Source organism: Vombatus ursinus, unplaced genomic scaffold (assembly GCF_900497805.2).
Source record: "Vombatus ursinus unplaced genomic scaffold, bare-nosed wombat genome assembly UNPS02014781.1, whole genome shotgun sequence".
Classification (NCBI taxonomy): domain Eukaryota; kingdom Metazoa; phylum Chordata; class Mammalia; order Diprotodontia; family Vombatidae; genus Vombatus; species Vombatus ursinus.
This window is the reverse complement of record NW_020954559.1, coordinates 14,002,092-14,019,260: the sequence shown is the minus strand read 5'-3', so window position 1 is coordinate 14,019,260 and position 17,169 is coordinate 14,002,092. Positions and strand designations below refer to the sequence as shown.

Here is a 17,169-nt window from a genome sequence, read left to right as displayed (position 1 = left end):
AAAGTAGGTTTTTTTTTTTTAAATTTTTTAAGGCAGTTGGGATTAAGTGACTTGCCCAGGGTCACACAGCTAACAAGTATCAAGTGTTTGGTCTGAGGTCGGATTTGAACTCAGATCCTCCTGACTCCAGGGCTGGTGCTCTATCCACTGCGCCACCTAGCTGCCCCTCAAAGTAGGTTTTTAACAAATGCTTGTTGACTTGATTTGCTTTTCCCTAATTAGCTAGTGGTTTGTGTGAAATATGCCGAGCAGAGGCCTGAGGCTTTAGGTTTTTCTACAGCTGTTCTGGTGTGCCTGGAGAAGCAATCGGTACTACAAATATCCTCAAGTGGTACTGACTGGCCTGATGCTGATTGATAGCTAAGCTCACCAGAAACATTGGTAGAAAGTGGGAGGAGGAGTGGTTTCTTCTTTCTATATTTGATGTGCCCATAACAATGAAATTTCTTCATGCAACCCTGCTATGACCTACGCTAAGGGGCAGCTTTGTGGCAAAGTGGATGGAGTGCCAGGCCTAGACTCAGGAAGACTCATCTTCCTGAGTCCAAATTGGTCTCAGACACTTACTAGATGTGACCCTGGGCAAATCACTTAACCCCATTTGCCTCAGTTTCCTCATCTGTAAAATGAGCTGGAGAAGGAAATGGCAAACCACCCCAGTATCTTCGCCAAGAAAATCCCAAATGGTGTCACAAAGAGTCAGACACAACTGAAATGATCAAACAACAAAATGACCTACCCTATAGGGCCATCATACATGGCTGATTAAATAAAACATTGCCAAGTAAAGAAAAAGACTGTGCTAATACAAAATTTTAAAATTTTATTTTTAAAAAGGCACTTCTTATGAAACAGTAGGGACAGTCAGGATACTCTATATGTCTATCAAAATGTGATGGGAGTTCTAAAAGAAAATCTATCCAAGCTGGCAAGGGTGAGGTGAGAATGAGTCGTCTAGACAGGAATTTTCCCACTTCAAATTGAATAAGAGAAAACCAATGTCAACAACAGACCAAATGGCAATTTAGCAATTTAAGGAAAACCTGAAGTGGCATCAGAATAATGATATTGCGCTGAGAGGGTATGGAGTTGTGCTGAATCTTCTCTTTTGAGACCTGGAAACCTAATCACGGATTCAAACCACAAAGGAAGAGCATAATCACTTGAGTAGAATTCTATTTAATCAGAATGTTCTGCAGTAACTGGAAGCACTTGGCCAGATGAGAAGGATTAGAAGGGGAGCTGACCACTGACTGAAGCCTCAGCCAGTTCTACAGAGCTTTCCTTGTTCTCATGGATTTTTTTATCCATCCAAGGAAGGCAGTGACTTTTGTGTAGATCCCGTATTTCCCCTTCCTGGCACATCCTTCTCCCCAGCTGACAATTCCAGTGACAAAATAAGTGTCCTTATACTTGGTCACGTGTGGGCCGCCACTGTCTCCCTCACAGGCATCCTCAGGTTTGTTTTCGTAGCCAGCACAGAACATGTTGGAGGTGATGGTGAAGGTACTGGACAACTTGCACGTGTTCCGATCAACGTAGGGGACTGTGAGCATCTTGAGTACAGCGGAAGTGCGGCCTTTCTCATGGACGCGCCCAAAGCCGCTGACGATTCCCGTCTTCTGATTCATCAGGACTGACTCAGCCCAGTCCTTTTCTGGTAAGCAGGCAGGAGCTACGTTCTGCCGGAAGCGGATGGGTTTCTTTAACTTGATCAGAGCAATGTCGTTGTCGTAGGTTTCTCTGATGAATCCTTTGTGTGTCAAGATCTTCTCTACTTCGTGGGCCTCTTCATTGCCGTCCTCAACTTCGGTGTTCCGTTCACCTATGAGGGGGTGATTAAGAGTCCATGAGGTCTGTATTAGTCTATTTTCGTTTAGGAGGCTTTTGTGATCATGAGAGTTTTACTTCCTAATAACAACGATAGTAACAGCAGCAGAATTTGGCTAGTGCTCATTTCACATACGCTATATTTTTGATCTGATTAGACTACAAGTTCTCTGAGGGCAAGCTCTGTACCTTAGCTAAAGTTTGTATCTCTTCCAGGGACCAGCACGACAGATGGCAGGCATTGAATATGCATTTGTAGAACGGAATTCAGTAAAGCAATATTGGGAGGTAGGTAATTAATTAAAAGGGTGCAGATTTTTATAGCACTTTTCTCATAGAGATTCTATGGAAGGGATAATAAAGAGACTATTATCCCCATGTTATAGATAAGGAAACAGATTTATAGAGGCCCATGATCACATAACTTGTAGGTATTAAATAAAGGATTTAAAATCTGGCTTCCCAACTCCATGTCCAGCACTTACTTTATGCATGTGGAAACTGGGTCTCAAAAAGTTTAAGGGACTTGCTTAAAATCATGTAACTAAAGGGATAAAAGTGAAGACTCGGACTCAGGTCTTCCCATCCACATCCATTTGTACTATGCCAGGGTAGAGATGAGAGTGAAGTTTTAGCTTTGCAACCTGCAAGCTGGATAACACGTCTTTTTTCCTTTCTGGGATTTGGAATCCTCATCAGTAAAATGAGAAGGATATATTGTTGTTCAGTCGTGTCTGACTCTACCCGTCACCATTTGGGGTTTTCTTGGCAAAGATACTGGAGTATTTTGCCATTTCCTTCCCCAGCTCATTTTACAGATGAGGAAACTGAGGCAAACAGGGTTAAATGACTTGTCCAGATTCACACAGCTAGGAAGTGTCTAAGGCCAGATTTGAACTCATGATGATAAGTCTTCCTGACTTCAGGCCTGGCATTCTATCCACTGCACCACCTAGCTGCCACCATAGTTACAGTAGATAATTTTTAAGGTTCCTTCTAGTCCTAAATCCTATAATGTCACCTTGTATTTCTTTTGTCTCCCTCACAATGCTGGGTGTAGAAGTCCTTGGTACATAACAGGTCTTTGGGAAAGGCTCACTGATTGATTCACCTAGGCAGCTAGTTGGTGTAGTGGCTAGAGCCGAGTTTGAATCCTGCCTTAGACACTTATTAGCAGGTCTTCTTAACCTGAGTGTCAATTCTTTATCTATGAAATGAAGGTAATAATAACACCTGCTTCACACAGTTGTTATGGGGACCAAATGAGATAACATGGAAAGTGCTTTGCAAACTTTAATGTGGGGAAGGGATGGGAAGGAAATAAGCATTTATGTAGCACCTACTATGTACCAGACACCGTGTTAAATACTTTAAAAAATATTGTAGTAAAAGTTCTATATAAATGCATGCTGCTGTTGTTATTGTTATTATGAAAGCTAGCTATTGTTATTATGTTATTTTTATTATTATTTACAGAGAAACCATGCTCCCTGGTGCTACAGAAAAAGGCAATTTTATCTAAACAACCAGGAACCGGCCAGATATGGTAGCCCATTTCTGTAGCTTTTGCTCCTGGGGAGGCCGAGACTGGTGGATTACTTGAGTTTGGGAGTTCTGAGAAGCACAGGACTAAAGGGGTCCGCACTAAGTCCAGCATTAATATGATGAATTCTCAGGAAGGGGGGGCGTCACCAGAAAGTCAGCCAACATTTATTAATTGCCTACTGTATGCTGGGCACTGTCCTAAGCACTGAGCATACAAAGAAAGACAAAAGACAGTCCCTGTTCTCAAGGGTCTCATCGCCTGGAGGAACAAACTGTCCCAGGTCAGAAAAAAGGAGCAGGTCAAAGCTTCCATGCCAACCCCAATATTGGAAATGGGCCACAGGTGGCTGTTGTACAGCTAGCCTGAGTGAGATGGGGGCCCAGTCTCAAAAAAAGATCCCAAAACAAAATAAACAAAACAAATAAAATAAAACACCCAAAAAACAATTAGCAACCGAAGATGCATCTCAAACCTCTACCAATTCTTGATGACTTAAGATGAATTGCAGAGTTTGTAGATTTTCCAGCCCCTTCTCCACCCTCCTACCATCCCCCTGGTTCTGGCCATTTAACTTCCCTTTGCCCAAAAAATAAGCAGGAAGTGGTCACATTGTGTTAGAGCTAGATGCAGAGTTTGTATTTCATGAGGACCTGCTAAGTGATCGTGAAAGTAGAAGAGAACAATATTTGAAAAACAAGTTAGAGTAGTGTAATGACCAATAGACTCAGAATCAGATGATCTGGGTTTTAAGGATGCACTCCAATGCCTTTTAGTTGTGCCACTGTGGGCAAGTCCCTAAGCTTCCATTTCCTTATCTGTAAAGTGTGAATAAGTAATAATTGCAAAATTTGTAGGATTAGTGGGAAAGTATTTCATGATGCTCCCCCCACCCCACCTCCACTCACTTCCTTTAGTCTAGACCCATGATTTCATCCATATGGAGACATCCCAGGATGGGGAAGTTGTCTGTCACTTCTAGGCTTAGAGATGTGCCTGGGATCACTGGGAGTTTAAATGGCTTGTCCAGAGTCACATAGCTGGTAATCATCTTCCTGGCTCTGAGATGTCCCTCTAACCACTGTGCAGCATTGCCTGTCCTAAACCATGAAACACTTCATGTATGTAAGCTGTTATAAGTGAAAGAAAGTGAGCTGCTTTGGAGTTAGCTTTAAATTTGGATACCCACTTGTGAAATGGTGTTGAATATTTATAAGAGAGAGAGAGAGAGAGAGAAGGAGAGAGAGAAAGAGAGAGGGAGAGAGAGAGAAGGAGAGAAAGAGGAGAGAGAAGAAGAAAAGAAGAAAGGAAGGAAGAAAGGAAGGAAAGGGAGAGATAGTCACAGAGAAAGAGACAGAGACAGTTACAGAAAGAGATAGAGGTAAAAAGAGAGACAGAGCCAGAGAGGAACATAGAGACAGAGACAAAAAACTCACGTGAACAAGCATGTGGGTCACACTTACTATGGTTGTGGTGGCTGAACTAGATTCCAACTACAAGTAGTACAAGACATCGCAAAGCCCTTTGCTGGATCAGCCACTTTTTCATCTGAAGAGTTCTTTCTGATCTGTGGTTTTGTTTTTAAAGAACCATGTTAAAAAAACAACTAGTATATGTGTATATATACCTCAGTGCATGCATAGATAGATACACGCATATGGACATAGATACATTTTTTTGGTCAATAGTGTGGGGACCCTCTGGTATGGAAACTCCATCAGATACAGATCAGCAAATCCTATGTAATTTATAGTCTCAGACAGTTGCCTGGAGCCATGAGAGGTTTAGTGACATAAATAGTATGTGTCAAAGACCAATCCTCTATCTACTACTTCATGCAATCTTTCATACTAAAATGCATTTGATTATTTTTCATATATGAAGATGGCACTTTGGAACAGTGCAGATATGAGAGCCAACAAGGGAAATAATATTCAGGAAAAAGATACAAGAGTTGGTCATAGAAAGCAATTCCTACTTCCCTTACTCTCTCCCTTCCCTTCCCACAACTGCCCTGTAGAATGTAAGCTCCTTAAGGACATAATGAGTTGTATATAGTAGGCAATGGATTGGATCAGAAAGACATTCGCCATGAGAGATTTGTGGCTGTTGCTCATATTTCCTTCAGTCACTGAGGTGATCCAAGAATTGTAGTCACTTACCTACCAATACTTGGAATCTCTTCAATGGGAACATGCAGTGAGCAGCAGAAAGGACAAAGTATTCATTCAGTATTGTACCTCCACAGAATCCTTCTTTGTTCTCATCTATGAGAAGAGCCTGCAAGGAGAATATCATTAATTTCAAAATAAATATTCAAAGAAAAGGCTGGACATCTCTCTTTTTATTGGAAAGGTAGAAGACCATACACAGGGCATAGAAGATTGGTTGCAAATGTTGTCAGATGAGATCCCTGAGTGAGTTGGTCTTGTTAAGCTGTTTTAATTTGTAACAGGTGAAAGCACACTGGCTGATTTAGGGGGATATATCCAGAGATTACTGTGATGTAAAAACAAAAGGCATCAATAAAATTTTATCTAAAAATTAGAATAGAATGTAACCTCCTTGAGAGTAGATACCATTTCGTGTTTGGCTTTGTATACCTGATACCCAGCACAGAACCTGACACATAGTAGAAACTTAATAATAAGTGTTTGTTTGCTTGATTGATCAAAGGGAAGGCTGCTGAAAGCAAAATCATCACTGTTCCTAAAAAAAAAAAAAGAAAGAAAGAAAGGAAGAAAGAAAGATAGAAAGAAAGAAAGAAAGAGGCAGCTCTGGCTGAACTTTGTCTATTTGATTAGCATAGCAGTTCTTAGCATAATGCCTGGCACACAACAAATATTTATTGTTTGATTAGCTTGTATTTATAAAGTCACATGAAGTGGAGGGATTGTAGTCCTCATACTAAAGAAATCACAGGGGACTTTTTGAGTTAAAATTATTTTTTAATTACAAAATTACAGATAGTTTGAAACAAGTTTGGATCAAAATTTATGAGACCATATGGGATGGAGGAATTGGATTCTCCATACTGAAGAAATCACAGGAGTTTTTATGAATTAAAAAAAATTTAATAAAGAAATCACAGATAGTTTGAAACAAGTTATGGGTAGCAGGTGATTTGAAGGTGCCAGTCTATTGATTCCTTTAGGTGGGAATTTATGATAAAGTACCTCAAGGGTTGAGGATAAGCAGGGGTGTCCTAGTCAGTTATGTACTGTTGTAGGTGGCCTGTGAAGGTCCTTACCACTCTGGCATCCTGGGATTCTGATCTAATTACACAATCTGAGTCTTGCCTCTACTTACCTCACATCTGAACTATTGCCAATAACTTCCTCATTAGCCTCTCTGACTCTGGCCACCTTCCTATTCTAATCTATGAAACTGTAGTGTTATTCTTCCTAAAATGCCACTTTACTCATGCTATTTCCTGATGGGAAAACTCAAAATGGTTCTCTGTATTAGTTTATTGTATTGATCTGAATGCTTTACCCCAAATCTTCCTGAGTGAAGCCTGTCTTTAGAATATGTTTGTTATGTGAAGAGTAGGGACTTTTTTTTCTACTTCTTTAATATGTTCTCAGCATCACGGGCTGTGGTTGTTACACAGAACTACGCAGTACTTTTGAGAAAGAAAAAGAGAAAGTTTTTGTCTATGTAGTGTAATTTTAGGGACATTAGAGAAGTTGTAATGCCCCCAAACACTTAGCTCTCTCAAGTGCTACAGAATCTAAAGTTCAGCCATAAGAGATTAATCTCCTTGTATTTTCCTTCCTGCTGCCTGCCTTTAAAATGCAAATATTCTGGAAGGGATAACATCAAATTGATTCACAGTTAGTGACATATCACATTTTCCTTTTTTATCGTTTTCCTTTTCATAGGAATAGCATGAGGGCTCAAGTGCCTTGGGGGAAAAGATGCACAAAAAAGGCTGGGAGGCAGAGGCACCAAAGACAAACTTTAATTATCTCATCATTTTGCCAAAGCTTGGTTCTGGTACAAAGACTTTTAAATCACACTTTCTTTATCAGAAAGCCAATAGCTCATATTTCCATAGTGCTTTACAATTTACAAAGCTATCACAAGAACCCTGAGAAATAGGTAAGCAAGGATTATCATCTCCATTTTCAGGATGAGGAAACTGAGGTTAGGAAAGTTTTAAGTGACTTGTCCCATGTGACATAGCTGGTAAGTTGTGGAGACAGGACTTATGATCCTTTCTCTACTACTCTAGGCATTTACCAGTAGATGCTTTGGGATACTTCAACAATTATCATAGATCCATGTTAGCTCTGTGTGAATCAATGAATTAATGACTCTAAAATGCTCTGAAAATAGAAACTATTAAAGTCTTTCATTACTAGAGTCTAGCTAGCAACTTTTTTACATTTAATTTTTAAATTCTGAACCTAAGCACCAAAAAAAAAGGAAAATTTCCATATCTGCGGTTGCCACATGAAAAAGAATTGTAGGTGAAACTGAATCTTTTTTTCATATCATGTGGTTTTTTTTTTTAAGTATAGAGTAAATTCCACATGTTAACTTTCAAAACTGTCCTCCTTGTGCTTCCTTCTGAACTTTCTTCTGTTCACTTCTGTTAGTTTTTTAAAAAGTTGAGAAGATCCTTTTTTTTGGGTATCACTATCTCTTACCCCCTCCCCCTAGTAAAAAACACTTTCCTGCCCAATTGAAAATTGAGAGGGAAAAAACTTGTAAAAAATACATATAATCAAGCATAGAACTTTTAAAAAAAGGTCTATTAACTCATAATCTGACCTACTTATGTATACCATCTTTCCAAATATTTGGCAGTACTTTTCCCCTCAAAATAGAAGTAACGAAATTATTCAAAACCTTAAACTGGCAAAATTTCTACCTGATAAGCAATATTTTCTGATGAAAATTCTAAGGCTGTCAGCACTGAACCATGGTTATGGGATTTAGCAACTGTTAATACCATTAATGAAAGTTTTTATCATGTCCTTTTTCTTCCTTCCCCTTCCATTAAAAACAGTTCATTCTCTGCTTGCTCTCTGCAATGGTGAGCAGTTAATAGCATCTCCTCCCCAACACTATTGTTACCTAAAACTAACACAGTCTGCCATGCAAAATCACAGAATAGTAAAAACAACAACAAAAATTAAAACTTGCTAAAAGAGTGAATTTCAGAAAATTTAAGTCACAACCTCTTCAAGATTTTGCTCTTGTTCTTTTTGCCTGGACAGTTCTCTTTTATTAGACCTTCCAAGCTCCACCTATTGAAATCTTACCCATTCTTCGAGGCCCAGCTTCAATGCTACCTTCTCTATGAAGACTTTCCTTGTGTTCCCAGACAGATGTGATCTCACTCTCCTCTGAACTGCTAAAGCACATCTTATCTTTTTTTACTTGATGGGGTTGTTGTGATGAAATCTCTTCACAAACCTTCACATTATATAAATGTGCCATTATATGAAAAATGGTGTGTGTCTGTGTGTGTGCATATGTGTATGCTAGGTGTGCATTTGGTGTGGTGCTATGATCACCCACGCCTAGCTTATTACCCTACTTTCTCTAACCTACAGAGAAGCAGGCTGTCACTTCATTGATTAATCAAATAACCAAGTATGGAGGGTAGTATATATTTTGGCCACCTGATGGCGTTACCCTTAGGCCAACAGCCCAGTGGCTATATGAGGGGGTATTCAGTGCATATATTCTGATTTCCCAAAGGCTGCAATTTCTCCCTTTTTCCATAGAGGGCAATCAGCCTTCATACTCTTAACCTATTCTCTCTCACTCAGCAGAGCTATTGAGTTCAATAATGATCTAGGAGTATGATTTAATATGCACTCCAAAATTATTTAAATAAGTTAATTACTCTCCTTTGCTCTGAGGCCCGACCCTGCATTTGGCAAACCTGTCACTCCTGATCAGATGATGTCTTTCATAAGATTTAGATGGTTGAATTGTGACCAGATGCTGAAAAAAATAGGAAAATTTGAGAACTGGTTTGAATGTGGAAAGGCTGGCCACACTCAGAAAAATCCAGCTTCAATTACCTCCAGAATATCTTCTTATGTATGGGCCACTAAAGAAAAAGTTGGAAGAACTCTGATCAATGCAATGCCAATCCATGATTCCATGGGACCAGTGATGAAATATGATATCCACCTCTTGACCAAGATTCAGAGGGCAGAATGAGACTCCTTGAATGAAAGAGCTCCTTGAATGAAGGGATTATTTCATTTTTATGTTTCCTCAAAGCCTAGCATCATTCCTGGCACGCAGTAAGCATTTAATACATGTTTATTGATTAATCAATTAGTTTGAGGAGCTCCTTTTTAAAAACTACCTTGTTTTGAAGATCTAGCTTTTTGTATTCTTATAACCCTCTTTTTCACTGAGTTGTTGCCTTCTAACATGGTGGATAGAGCACTGGGCTGGGAATCTTTCTGAGTTCAAATCAGGCCTCAGACACTTACTAGCTACGTGACCCTGGGCAAGTCATTTAACCCTGTTTGCCTCAGTTTCCTCATCTATAAATGAGCTAGAGAAGGAAATGGCAAACCATTCTAGTATCTCCGCCAAGAAAATCCCAAGTGGGGTCCACAAAGAGTCAGACAGGACTGAAATGACCAAACAACAACAATGCCTTCTAAAGATATGGTACCAATGTTAGGGTAAGGAACAAATACAGAACCCTGTATTTTGTAGGCCATGCCTATAAGTATTTGCACAGATGTTTTTATTCTCTTGTCTTTCTTCCTGTAAGAGCGTTTGGCTAAGACAGAAAATTCTTAGATCATAGGATCTCAGATTTAGAACTAGATGGGACTGTACAAGAGGTCACCTAATCTAACCCTCTGATTTTACAGATGAGGAAACTAAGGCCCAAATTTTCACAAGTGGCAGAGCCGGGATTTGAATGCAGGTCCTCTAGGCTACCAATCCAACATTCTTCTATTTCCATCATACTACCTTGTTTTACAAAGTGAAATTGACCTAAGACAATAGTTCTCTTTGGCTCAACACTTATCACAAGGATAAGGCTAGCTTAGATGGTAACACATATTGATGGGACATTTTGACCATTGATGACCACTTTAGTTAACTTCATGGAATTGAGAGGTATCAAACCATATTTTTGACTTAACAGCGTGGGTACAAGACACAATTACCTGCCACGGACATTCTCCCTCGTTGCAATTTCTTCCTCCAACAATCCTTATTAAATCATCTCCATCATCTTCGGTTTCTGTGTAATTTGGGAAGAGTCCATATAAAGGATTCTTTGTGGGAGCCAGGGTCTCTGTCTCTAATTCTGCAGGTAGATTCTCATATAAGTCTGCAGAAGGGATACTTTGCATGTCAGGTTTTGGGGCTGACCTCTTCCTTCTTTCTACTGTGTGTTTTCCACATGGGTAGGGTTCTGAAAGAAAAAAAAGAAAATGCTAGATGTCTGAAAATGTCCCCAAACCAATGCTCCTGCCACAGTTAGCTTCAGAGAGCATTGCAGTGATCCTGTCTATCTCTTGACTTTCAAAGGGAGAATCTCTTAGACAGCTTCACAAACTATGAGCAAATTAGTTCTTAGATCGAGTTACTCTGGGGTTGATTGTTCAATTGTTTCAGTCACAACCTACTCTTTGTGACCTCATTTGAGGTTTTCCTGGCAAAGATGTTGTAGTGGTTTGTCATTTCCTTCTCCAACCCATTTGACAGATGAGGAAACTGAGGCAAACAAAGTTAAGTGATTTGCCCAGGGCCATACAGTAAGTGAGGGTCTGAGGCCAGATTTGAACTTGGGAAGATGAGTCTTCCTGACTTCAGGCCCAGTACCCTATCCACTGTGCCACCTAGCTGCCCCTGGGGTTGATTATCCCAAGTCTTTTCCTCCTTGCTCTTGACTATTTTTGGATATTTCCCTGGCAGGGGTAGGAGGGGTGAGGGGATGGAGGGTAGGTGTGGAGAGAGAAGTAAAGTATACATACGTAAAAAGCAGCTTATTAGGGGAGAAAGAAATAGAAAATGATTAACTTTTTTACTTTTTAAAGTTAATAATAGAGAATAGGAAACTTTATTCAGTAGATGCACCAAATGATGAAAATGTCCTCACTAAAGTTCTACTCTGATGCCTCATTGTGGAATGGTTCTCCAGAGGCTTGGCTAGCTAATAGTAAGAGCTCACATTTAAATAGCACTTCAAGGTTTTCCAAAGGGCTGGACATATGTTATCTCATTTCAACCTCACAACCATCCTATAACTCAAGTGTTGTTATTATCCCCATATTATAGATAAGGAAACTGAGTCTAGGAATGGTTAAATGACCTGCCCAGAGTGACACAGCTACTAAGTATCTGAGGAGGAAGTTGAAATCAAGTCTTTCTGACTCCAGGTCCAGGTCTCTTACCCCTTGTACCACCTAGATGAGTACAACATCATGCTGATAGGTCCTACTAAACTGGAAAAGCTAGGAGTACTACTAAATGAAGCTAAGCAACAGGTTGGCTGCAAGATTATAATTTTTTTTTTAGCCAAAGTGACTTTTAAAGGGGTGGCATAGTAGATACAGTGCCAGGCCTGGAGGCAGGAAGACTCATCTTCAGGGCAGCTAGGTGGTGCAGTGCATAGAGCTCCAGCCTTGGAGTCAGGAGGACCTGAATTCAAGTGTGGCCTCAGAAACTTAACTAGCTGTGTGACCCTGGGCAAGTTACTTAACCCCGATTGCCTCACCAAAAAGTGGAGGAGGAGGAGGAGGAGGAGGAGGAGGACTACTTATCTTCCCAAGTTCAAATTCAGCCTTAGACACTTACTAGCTGTGTGACCCTAGGCAACTCATTTGACCCTGTTGGTCTCATTTTCCTCATCTGTCAAATGAGCTGGAGAAGGAAATGGCAAATCACTCCAGTATCTTTGCCAAGAAAACCCCAAGTAGGGTCATGAAGAGTTGGACACAACTGAAATGACTCAACAACAACAATCACCAAATCATAAAGGGTCCTCATAAGGACCAAGTCCCAGACCCTTGAAATACCTAAAGGCAATAGGAATATATTCCAGTCCTATATGTCAGTGAAGGGAGGGATGGACAGTAGAGACATAGACAAGAAAAAGAAGGAGGATGAGGAGGAAAACATTGAGAGGGAAAGGGACATGAAGAGGATTATGAGAAGAGATGGGAGCCAGGGCAAGAGGATGTCCCAGTTATATACCCTGGTTCCACCAGACCCATATTGGGACACTGCAATGGGGACAGGTGTGAATCAAAGGCTTTTCCACTCATTATTCAGTTCTAGGTCAAGAAGGATTTCCAGGAAGGATTTGTGCCCTAACCTTGGTGTCAAGGGATATGTTGTGGGACGGTATGGCTGTGCTTTTCCCCAAGAAGGTAAGGACACTGCCTAAAACAGTAGTGTTATACTCAAATAAAAAGTGGGGCCACTAAGCCATACATTAGGATCTTTGCTGCATATTGACTTTGAAAACTACATAAAATATTATCTATATTCTATTGTATTTTTACTTATTTTGTTAACTATTTCTCAATTACATTTTAATCTCGTGTTGGCTACACTTGGAAGTATTGTGTGGGCTTTGTGTTTGATGTGTCTGGCCTAAAACAACTTCCCTTCCCTTAATAAACTATCATGAATCCATTATTTTTTTTGGGGGGAAGGGCAACTTTTTAATAGATGATACCATATTGAATATTCAAACTACAGACTATATAGAACAACATTGTGGAGGTGATCAAAATTATGTGGGAACAGGATGCAGTTCATATCATCCACATCATCTTGTACTAGATTGGTACCAAGGATGCTTACAGTTAACCTGAGTTTCTTTTGTGCGATATCTTCACTATTAAATTTTAAGCTCCTTGAGAGCAGGGACTATCTTTATTTTTTCTTTTCAATGGCCTGGCAGAGGGTCCCAACACCAATGAAATCACATTTTCTCCTACCAGTATTTTTTTCTAAATCCATCCCAGATGCTGTGTTGGTGTTTAGACCACTTATTAATGCAATGCCATTTCTCTATAGGAATCTCATTGCCTGATGTTACCAGATCATGGCAACATGGATCTATTATTAATGAATTAATTTATACCATCATTGAGCCTGTTTATGTTTTAGTTTGCACTGCCTCTCAGGAAAACAGTAATTACAATTCTTGCTTACATTTACATAGTGTTTTTTCTCATGGTGTCTGTGTGAGATACACAGACCCCATGTGTTAACATCTTCTTTTTACAGATAAGGAAATTGTCTAAGATAGGTGAAGTGATTTGCCAATATTTATTGCTCACTATGTAAAGTGCCCTTTTGTTGCCAAAAAATGCATTACTACCAAACTTCAAGAAATGGCTGCTTGTTCTGGTGTTTAGGGCTTTGATGAACAAGTCCATGTTCATCCCATCTTTATATTTCTTGAGATAGACCATGATTTTGTGGGTTGAGTGCTAGACTGAGTCAAGAAGACTTGGGTTTGAGGCTTACCTTAGTACTGGACACTTAACCAGGATAACCCTGGTTAAATCACTTCATTTCTCTCATTCACAGTATCCACCCATAAAATGAGGTTACATCTACGTCACAGGTTCAAATGAAAAAAGTCTGTAAAATTTCTTACAGATCTTAAAAGAGCTACATGTTGGAGAAGTGAACTGTTACACTGAGCGAACATCCCATCCAAATCCTCATCTTTCAAAGAACTCTCCTCTATCCTTATCCCCAAATCTCTTAATCATTTTAATTGCTTTCTCCTTGGGACGTGTATTCCTTGGAACTCTCTACATCTGGCTTCATGTCTTTTCTTTACCTTTCTGAGTGGTTGCCACTTGAATTTAAGTATCCTCTGGTTTATAGCTACTTTGGGAGCCCATTTGTCCCACTACCAAACCATTTGAGAATGTTTCTGTCCCTCCCAACTGATAAACATCACTGCTCTATTCTCTGTTTCCGATACTCTACCCCTCTCATAGACTTAGAGCTGGAGGGGAGTTCTGAAGCCGTCTACTTCAAACCCCTCATTTTCAAGGATGAGGAAATGGATACCAGAGAAGTTAAGTGATCTGCCCAAAATCATCCAGATGGTAAATATTGGAGCCAGGATTTGAACCCAGGTTCTTTCAATCCAGAGACCTTTTCAATGAACTACACTGGGTCTCCACTACATTGGTTTTCTAGAGAAGACATCCCCAGTTACCCCTGCTGTTTCATAGACCCACACAACTTCCTACCTGCAGGGATACAGGATTTGCTATCATCTCCCAGGCTGTAGCCACTGGCACAGCTACATACTACGGTGCTCTTTTCTTCTTTGCAGAAATGTTCACACTCTCCATTATCCAAGCTGCAGAGTGTTAGTTTTGCTGCCCAAGAGAGAAGCATGTTAGACTTGGTGGAAGTGTCAGTGTGGCCCAAATTCAGGTTATTTCTGTGCCCTAGGGGAAACATTAACCTCTCCAGAAGGGGGATCAAGAGCACCTGGCTGCCATGTTGTGTTCCCATGTCCCCCAGTTCTGAGAAGTCTGAGGTCTCTGAAGTTTTAATCAGCCAATAATTCCCCCCCATCATCATCATTAACAGCATTCTGGTGTGCTGGGTGGAAGACCTATAGGATTGTAAATTTAGAACTGGAAGAGATCTGGGATATCAGCTGAATCAACCCTTCATTTTATAGATGGAGAAACTAAGACTCAGACATAGCAAGTGACGTGCCCAAGGCTCCATATCTGGTAAGTAGCAGGAACCAGACATGACCCTCTTGTGGTCATCTGACTCCATCTAATGTCCTTTCCAGTGCCCCATGCTAATCCTATCCCAACTTTACTCAGTAACCTTCTACAATAATTTTGTGCTTATTTTGTGCCTTTTGATATTTTGTTTTGTTTTTGCTTGCATGTATACTTTGAGGACTCAAATCTAACACTGGAGGCAGGAAAGAAGGGGGTTGCATTACTGGGGCAATATTTGGTTATATTACACTGACCCGCAAAAGTTAGAGTGAATACAATATATTTATGGAACCCCCTAAATTTTCCTTGTAAATATTTTACATAAGCTTGTTTGTATGCATATTATTTCCCCCATAGAACATAAGCTGCTTGAGGGTAGGGACTATTTAATTTTTGACTTGGTATAACCAGTGCCCAGCAGAGTGCCTGGAACCTAGTAGGAATTAATAAATGATTGCTGATTAATTGATAATTCTGTTGCCTGGAAGTCCTTCCATAGTTAGACTGTCTCCAGAGGACAATAAGTGGTTTATATACATAGCAAGATATACTTGGTGCACATAAAAACATGCCCCAAATTCCTTATTTTGTTTAATGAGGGACATTCCAGATTTCCTCAAAAGTACAGTTATCCTTTCCACATCTTGGGCATTAAGGGTGCGGAGCCCCCTCAAACTGGAAAACCCATGTAAAATTTTTTGGTCCTCCCTTCATATCAGAGAAGAAGTCTGAATTATTATGGTATTAAAAGATAAAATATATTGATATTATACAATACCATATATATATATATTTTATGCATTTCTGAGTTTCTAAACTTTTTCTATATCATTTGTTGGCCTTTGTGTATCATCTGTGGTTTCTGCAAAACTCCTCCCAAATTTCCACTTAATTTCTTATGGTGACCCTTGATATATCAAAACTATGATGGGGAAAGTTGCAATGTGGAAGGGATAACTGTAATCTCTTTTTGTTCTTTAGCAATAGAAATAAACACTAAAATCCATTTTGGATGAAGAGTTTTTGGTTTACTGATACATTACCCTCCCCAAGGTCCCACCTCCTCTCCCTTCTTTTCCCTTCCCTCTGCTACTCTTCCCTTCCCACTCCAATAGTCCATTAGTACAGATAAAAGAGTTCAATGTAATTTGCAAATCTTTAAGGCATAGCGTTTAAGACCTTGTGTGTTAATCTGTTCTCCTTCATCCCTCTTCTCTATTGCTTGTCCTTTTAATAATATCAGTCTTTAAGGCACTATGATAAATAGGACTTACAAAATTCACAGTTTTTGCCTTCATATCCTTCCATACATATGCAGGTGTATTCACCAAGGCCATCTTTACAGTTCCCTTGATTCTGACAAGGCTTGCTTTCACACTGGTCACCATCTGCAAAGAAAAGCCTTGGAAACCAAAGTTTGCAAAGGTTTTCCATCATCCCTAATGGAAACTCCTTGACTTTGCTGACAACATCACTCTCAGACAATCCCAATGACCTTGCTAATGGTTTCCAACAGAACCTCATCAACTAATTTCTAAGATCAGGCCCTTACCCTGTCACATCAGTATGTTCCCTCTGTGTTTGTTTTCACATGGTACCCCACATTTGGATGTGAGATTAATGAGGTGTAGACTGTTATTGGGATACCTGACTTGAACTGGGCTCTTTTCAAAGGGAGGTTTTGGTGTGGAAAGGCAAAGCTATTTAGAGGTGGGAAAACAATGTGACTTGGTGAAAGGGAAATCAAAAAACATTTATTAAGCATCTACTATGTGCCAGGGACTGCGTTACAAACATTATCTCAGTTGATCCTTACAACTACCCTGGGAGGCAGGTGGTATTATTACCCCCATTTTATAGTTGAGGAAGCGGAGGCAGACAGAGGTTAAGTGACTTGTTCAGGGTCACACAGCTAATAAGTGTCTGAGATGGGATTTGAGCTCAAATTTTCCTGATTCCAGGCCCAACATTCTATCCGCTACCTCACTTAGGCATAAGGGAGTATAGACATCATTGTGTTTTCGTAGTGGGTCTCTAGGATTCCTTTGCAAATGGCACTCTACTTTCCAA

At 40.0% G+C, this 17,169-nt stretch overlaps 1 protein-coding gene across 1 annotated transcript in view; it reads right to left on the bottom strand.

Moving 5' to 3' along the window:
- Positions 1-803: 803 nt before the first annotated feature.
- The window catches only part of LOC114046230 (coagulation factor X-like), a 26,884-nt gene continuing 10,518 nt past the window's right edge, over positions 804-17,169 (bottom strand). Inside the window, exons 4-8 of the mRNA XM_027866473.1 lie at positions 16,374-16,487; positions 14,602-14,733; positions 10,537-10,787; positions 5,536-5,653; positions 804-1,825 (exon numbers count right to left, since the gene is read on the bottom strand). Coding sequence (XP_027722274.1) covers positions 1,272-1,825; positions 5,536-5,653; positions 10,537-10,787; positions 14,602-14,733; positions 16,374-16,487 — 1,169 coding nt within the window. The 3' untranslated portion in view covers positions 804-1,271. The remainder of the gene's footprint in view (positions 1,826-5,535; positions 5,654-10,536; positions 10,788-14,601; positions 14,734-16,373; positions 16,488-17,169) is intronic.